The sequence below is a fragment of the Amborella trichopoda genome, chromosome 6, assembly GCF_054954075.1.
Source record: "Amborella trichopoda isolate Santa Cruz 75 chromosome 6, AtrichopodaSantaCruz75HAP2 v2.0, whole genome shotgun sequence".
In the NCBI taxonomy this organism is placed as follows: domain Eukaryota; kingdom Viridiplantae; phylum Streptophyta; class Magnoliopsida; order Amborellales; family Amborellaceae; genus Amborella; species Amborella trichopoda.
Genome location: NC_142341.1, coordinates 36,275,724 through 36,283,083, shown reverse-complemented (window position 1 = coordinate 36,283,083; position 7,360 = coordinate 36,275,724). Strand labels below are relative to the sequence as shown.

The window sequence follows — 7,360 nt, the reverse complement described above, 5'->3', positions numbered from 1 at the left end:
TTAGAATAGTCGGATCGATGCTGAACAGTCTGAGGTCCCCATCCTCGGACCACTGTTTATCTCAAAAAATAAGAAATAAAGAGCAGTCCGAGGATGGGGACCTCATACCACCCTGGAACTGAGTTGTGCTCAGTCCATAGAGTGGTTTGAGGTTCTCATCCTTCGACTACTATATTTTCTCAAACAAAAAAGACATATAGTGCATTATGAGGATGGCGATCTCGGACCACTGTTTTTTTCGAAAAATAAGAAAGAAAGAGAGGTCCGAGGATAGGAACCTCAAACCGCTAAAAAACCCAGAGGCGGTATGAGGCACTGCCGCTGGAGCTCATACAGATTTAAAAAAAACTAAAAAATAAAATAAAAATGGATTTGTAGGATGGCTCCCTCATACCGAAGGGCAATTTTAGAAAACATAAAAAAAATTGCGGATTGGCCGATCTTCATTTTAAAATTTTCAAATTTTTGTGCGTAAAGATAAAACAATTCAACCCGATTGTGCCAGCGCTCTACACGCTCCAAACTTTGGAGCAATTAAAATAAGCAGGGATCGCTGAGCATCTCCCAAACTTTAGAGAAATTGATGGTAAAAAGGTGCGCATCTTGGATCATCGCAACTTATTACCACCAAAGACTCGAGTTTTGTAATGTATGCCCGGGTGTTCCCTCATCCTCACCATGAGGGCTGTTACGAGTGACCAACAAAACAGAATCCACCCCATACATCAATCTGCAAAAACCTCCTCCACTTTCTCTCTCTCTATTTCTTTGCGCGTGAGTGGAAAGCAGAGAGAGAGAGAGAGAGAGAGAGGTGTGTGCAAAGAAGTAGAGAGAGAGAGAGTATGAATAGAGAGCGGTGCTGAGCTGTAACGTCCAGCTCAACCAACAACCAACCGCTCAAGAATCTCCCACACACGCCTATATGTATATATTCTCCCTCCTTTCCCCGCCCCTCCCATTTTCAAACTCTCTCTCTCTCTCTCAGTCTCTCTCTCTAGCCATGGCGACAGACCCTCCGCTGAGGGTTCCTGACCCCCCGGAAACCTCGGTCGATGAAGATCAGGCCAAGAATCAGGGAACTGAAGTAACAGGGGCACAGAATGAACAAGAGGAAGCCAAGAATCATGAAATTGATGAAACAGGGGCGCAAGAGGATGCCAAGATTCCAGAAATTGATGAAACAGGAGCGCAGAAAGAGCAATATCAGGCAAAGAATCAAGAAACTGAAGTAACAGGGGCACTGAAAGAGCAAGAGGAGGCCAAGAATCAAGAAATTGATGAAACAGGGGCACAGAAAGATCAAGAGGAGGCAAAGACTCAAGAACTTGAAGTAACAGGGGCACGGAAAGAGCAAAAGGAGGCCAAGAATCAAGAAATTGAAGTAACAGGGGCACAGAAAGAGCAAGGGGAGGCCAAGAATCAAGATGATTTTCTCCGGAGCCTGCAATTGGAGCACGAACGCTTAACCAGAGAGCTGGATGTCCTCACGAAGAGGAACGAGGAGCTTCAGCGTCAATTGGAGCACCAACGCTTAACTATCGAGCTGGATGTCCTCACAAAGAGGAACGAGGAGCTTCAGCATCAATTGGAGCACCAATGCTTAACCAGGGAGCTGGAGGTCCTCACGAAGAGGAACGAGGAGCTTCAGCATCAATTGGAGCACCAACGCTTAACCAGCGAGCTGGAGGTCCTCACAAAGAGGAACGTGGAGCTTCAATTGGAGCACCAACGCTTAACCAGGGAGCTGGAGGTCCTCACGAAGAGGAACGAGGAGCTTGAGCATCAATTAGAGCACCAAGGCTTAACCAGGGAGCTGGAGGTCTTCACGAAGAGGAACGAGGAGCTTCAGCGTCAATTGGAGCACCAATGCTTAACCAGCGAGCTGGAGGTCCTCAAGAAGAGGAACGAGGAGCTTCAGCATCAATTGGAGCACCAACGCCAAACCAGGGAGCTGGAGGTCCTCACGAAGAGGAATGAGGAGCTTCAGCATCAATTAGAGCACCAACGCTTAACCAGCGAACTGGAGGTCCTCACGAAGAGGAACGAGGAGCTTCAGCGTCAATTGGAGGACGCAACAGGAGACCAATCAGACATGGAAGGTGCCAACCCTAAGCCTCAAGAACCCTAGCATATATCTCTCTCTCTCTCTATAGAACCAGTTCAAGTTTTTCCTCTCTACATCCATCGAACCCTAGGTTTTTGTTACTTTCTAAAACCAACTTGACGCCTAGGTTTTTTCTCTCTCTAAATTTCGACTCCCCTTTTGGATCCTAGCTTTTTCTACTATGTGCAGGGCACTTCGACTGTGAATCTTTGTTTGTTTTGAATAAAGAAATTTTCTGATTCTGAAATCCATCTCGTCCTTTTCAATAATCCATTTGCCTTGTATGAAGAAGCAACAACCCTCACTCTCTTCTCTGTGTATGTAGTATGAATACACAACAACCCATTTTGAGTCGAATTCCTCCTTCCATTGCATGAAGCAGTAGTTTGATTACGATTACGATTTTCCTCCTTGTGTTGTGCAGAACATGCTGCGTTTTTGAGGCAGCGGTTAATGGAGGGAGAATGGCTGCGATGATTCCTGAGTTAGGGAGGATTTTCGAGCACTCAGAAGCTCAGCATCACGGTTTGGTGGATATGATAGAGGAAGCAAGGAGAGAGTTGGAGCTTTTGGATTTGCTCCGGAACCTGCAATTGGAGGAAGCAACAGGGGCAGGGCTTGATCCTAGCTTTTTCTACTGTGCAAGACAGTTCGACTGTGACTCTTTGTTTGATATGAATAAGGAAATCTTTTGATTCTGAAATCCATATCCTTCAATTCATAGAGACCACCCTCTTGTGTTAGTAGTACGAAATATGGCCATTCTTTTCTATAATCCATATGCCTTGTATGAAGAAGCAACGACCCTCTCTCTCTCTCTTCTGTGGATGTAGAATGGAATTGCAGCAGCACCATTTTTTAGTGTAAACCATTTTGAATAGAATTCCTCCTTGCATTGCATGAAGCAGTTTGATTATTATGATTTTGATTTTCCTCCTTGTGTTGGGTAGAAGCAAGAAAACAATGTAATGGAAGACTCCTCAATTTGCTACTTTACTTGATTTCTCTACCACCTCTACTCTGTTCTTCTTTGCATGTATAATGATGATGAATAGGAGCAATTTGTGTGAGCAACACAACTTGTTAATTTTATTTTTTTATCATAAAATAAATCGAACAACCTCATTTGTAGGGTAGGTCGATGGTTGAAACATTGGATTGCCCAACACGTCTATTCCACACGTATATTCCACTGCTGCGTATGGTGTGGTATGATGTATAAAACTTCGAGCCACTTTATACTGAGCATATTTTGCTCTTTATGAGGTCCAATATTTCGAACATCATATTGCTCTATACATGGAAGAAATTTTTGCTTTTTCACTAATATGATGTTTAAAACGTCATGTTGTGCTTTGTTATGAGTAAGTCTAAGAAGAGAGAGCAATCGGATGTTTGCCCATTAAACATTGGATTGCAATCTGAGAGAACGTCATTGCATCATGCTATTATACAACAGTGTTGCATGAAATCACTGCCTATATATATAGGTGTGGTTTCAATAAGGTTGCAACCTTAAACAATCCAATTAAGGCGCACTTCCAAATTTTATTATACTATGTAATTTTGGTGTAAAAAATTCTTAGGATTAACTAAAAATGTATTTTCATATCTAATTATAAAGTTTTAAACTCCATAAATAGTTAAAATCATGTAGATCTATAAACATGTGAAAATCATGAAAATTGATGGTCTAAATAATGTGTTACAAGATGCACTATTTTTGGGACTCGAAATATTTTTTTTACACATTCATACATCTCGATGTCAAGATGATCACTTAGAGGGTCTTTCAACATTAAAACAAACTTTTTCGATGGATTTTTGAGGTGCATCTGTAATTCTATATTTTAAGGTTGCAACCTTATATAAACTTTTTCTTATATATACTACAAAACACCTATAGGCGAAAATGAATTGTGATTTTACCTACCCTCATCACCATCCAAACTTCATTGCACAGTCACAGTTGTCCGGTAGTATTTCAATTTTTATTTTGTTTACTAATCTGAATGATCTACAATTTGGAGCGTGCATACATCTTAGTGAGGCGCACCTAATAAAATATAAAAAAATAATTCATAAAATATAAATTAACCAAAATACCCATATAAATTTTCAGGCATATTTTGGTTAATGTATATTTTGTGAATTTTTTTTTTCATAGTTTTATTAGGTGCGTCTCACTAAGATGTACCCACACCCTAAATTTCAAGTAATTTGGATTTGTATAAAAAAAATGAAAATTTAAAACACTACCAGACAATTGTGACCTTGCGATGAAATTTAGACAGTGATGAGGGTAGGCGAAATCACACATATATATATATATATATATATATATATATATTTATGAATAGTGATTTCGCCTACCATCAGCACTGCCCAAAAGCGGTATTTTAGTCAAAAATATTTCACGAATTATTTTTTTATATTTTTATTAGGCACGCCTAACTAAGATGTACACATACTCCAAATTTTAGATCATTCCGATTTGTAGAAAAAAAATGAACAGTAATTTTTCATATCCTCATCATCGTCTAAAGTTCATCGTACGGTCACGATTGTCAGGTAGTATTTTATTTTTTATTAGTTTTATATATATTAAAATAATTTTAAATTTAGATTGTATGTTCATCAAAAGTATCCGAATCGATTAAAAATATCAAAAAAATATTTTATATGAAATAAATTGATCAAAATATCCCCGAAAAGATTTAGGGGTATTTTGATCAAAATTATTTTTACAAATTATTTTTTTATATTTTTATTAGGTGAGCCTCACTAAGATCTATACACGTTCCAAATTTCAAATCATTCTGATTTTTAAAAAACAAATGAAAAATAAAATACTACTGGACAATTTTGACCATGCGATGAACTTTGGAGGGTGAAGAGGGTAGGCGAAACTACTATTTATTTTCGCCTATATATATATATATATATATATATATAGAGTAATGATCCTATAGGATCATCCCACACCCATGTGTGTAGGACCCTAAAGGATCGCCATTAAATTTGACACGGATCCCTAGAAAAGTTATCACATGGGTGTGGGACTTGACTTTTTTAGAGATCCGTACCAAATTTAATGGTGATCCTTTGAGGTCCTACACACATAAGTGGAAGAGGGTCCTATAGGATCATTTCTCATATATATATATATATATATATATGAGAAAGCTTTTTATGTTCTCCCTACAACATAGAAGTTCTATCCTCACCTTATCCAAGCGTCCATGTTTGAATGGAGGGCTAAGATTGCCCCAATCACAATGTCACATCTCAACACTATTAGTTTTTTCATTTTTTTTATAAACTATTTTGACACCAAATTTTGGGCGACCATTCCTCTATTAAACTTGCACTAACGAAAAATATATAAAAAACATATTTTCAATAAAATAAAGTGATCAAAATACCCCTGATAGTTTTAAGAGGTATTTTGGCCATTATTTTTATTGAAAAGTTTTTGTTAATATCTTTTATAGGTGCACCCCAATGAGAAGATGGCACATGCCAAATTTCATATTCAAAAAATTTGTATTAAAAAAACTGAAAATTAAATACTTTGAGAAGTCAAATCTAAGACGAAACAGTGAGTGGCTCTCTTGTTAAAAAATGAACAACTGGATGGTAGGGGGAAGATAGAACTTCTATGTTATTGATGGAATATTGAGAGCTTTATATATATATATATATATATATATATATATATATATATGATGCTACTGTTAGCCAGGTTTTTGGCAAATACAAATTAAAGAAGAAGATAAATATAAAACAACATTTAATGTACCATTTGGCCAATTTGAATGGAATGTCATGCCTTTTGGTCTAAAAAATGCACCATCTGAATTTCAAAAAATAATGAATGATGTATTCAATCATTATCATAAATTTATGATAGTTTACATTGATGATGTCATAATATTATCTGATTCTATTGATCAACATTTTCAAGAGTAATTTCAATTGCATTTCATAACTATAGCATCAATACATATTGTTACAATGGAATACTTATGTTTACATGAAACTTATTGTTGACATATACAATAGCTATTAAACAACTTCCATTCTGATGGACAGTAAGTAGGGAGAAAAGAGAAATTACAATCAGAGAAAAGAGAAATTACAATCACACATGAAGAAAAGTAAGAATAAAAGTTACCGACTTTGTAGTAGACGGTGTATACAGGACTAATAGAAAGCTAACTTACTGTAGTAGAAAAGAGAGAGAGAATAGCAGAGAAAATTAAGAGAGGAATGTTGAAGAAGGTCTTCTGATGTACCTGTGAGGTTTCCTTGTTCTCTGCCCTTCAACTTTAGCAGAGATGAGGTTTTATAGACGGAATCGAATGTCGATGGCTGCCAGGTGGACTTAGATGCTCGTCTAGGAGGATGGTGATATGATGGAAGATGCCTTTGTAGATAAGGATCACTGCATTTGTGGCTGAGGAAGTCTTAGTAGTGTCGGTGAAGAAGGCTTGGTGGAATGGGATGCCATGTGGCAGTGAATAAAACAACAGCGGTCGGTGAGGATCTTGCTTTATACTGTGTAGGAGTCTTAACAAGTGAAGGAATCCTGCTTTTTACTATTCAAAGGGTCATATCAGGTTGCTTTATGGATAATTGGGAAAGGGTCATATGAGGTCTACTTTATGGATAATTGAGATATTTTCTTGAACTTAATGGGCCTGAGCCTCAGAGTCACGTTTTTGACTGAAATCCTCCAGTAATAAGGGATTACCGGATTGGACCGTTTCTTCTGATGTCGCCGATACTGTAGAAGGTTCAGCAAATATTTCAAAGAGTTGTTTTTCTAAATCAGCAAGAGTAGCATTAGGATAGGCTTGTTTCATTTGCTTAATATAAGAAGAGAAAGTATGTAGTTCAACAGTATTGGGTACAATATTATGAGCAGAAGTATTATATATCTCAGAGGATGGAGAATCCTTTTGAGAGGAAAAGAACGTGGGTCCATGCTAAATATATCCCACCATTTGATTTTAATAGTTTTCTCAAGACGGGGAATATATGTATAATTATTAGAATTATTTTCGGAAATAGCATACTCCCATTTGCAGATCCAGGGTATTTGATATATAGACATGAAATAAAGATGGTAGTCTATAAAATCTGTATATGTATTATGTTCAGAGAATCTATTTTGGAAGGCTTGAAAAGTGTCTGGCAGTATTTGGGTAGAAGATCCCTAAATAAGGAACCAATGGCGAAACCAGCTAGGAA

The 7,360-nt window shown here is 37.4% G+C and overlaps 1 protein-coding gene across 1 annotated transcript; it reads left to right on the top strand.

The window, feature by feature from the left end:
• Positions 1–566: 566 nt before the first annotated feature.
• LOC18435091 (uncharacterized) lies at positions 567–3,100 on the top strand. The gene is made up of 2 exons (XM_020667783.2): positions 567–2,099; positions 2,529–3,100. Exons 1-2 carry the CDS (start codon positions 923–925, stop codon positions 2,579–2,581), a joined length of 1,230 nt encoding a protein of 409 aa, XP_020523442.2. The 5' UTR covers positions 567–922; the 3' UTR covers positions 2,582–3,100.
• The last annotated feature ends 4,260 nt before the right edge of the window (positions 3,101–7,360 follow it).

What these genes read in the sequence shown, in the direction of transcription:
- LOC18435091 (XM_020667783.2), top strand. Translation starts at nt 923, where the DNA reads ATGTATATATTCTCCCTCCTTTCCCCGCCCCTCCCATTTTCAAACTCT. An exon ending in AGACCAATCAGACATGGAAG is followed by an intron (nt 2,100 to 2,528) that starts GTGCCAACCCTA and finishes TGTGTTGTGCAG; the next exon opens with AACATGCTGCGTTTTTGAGG.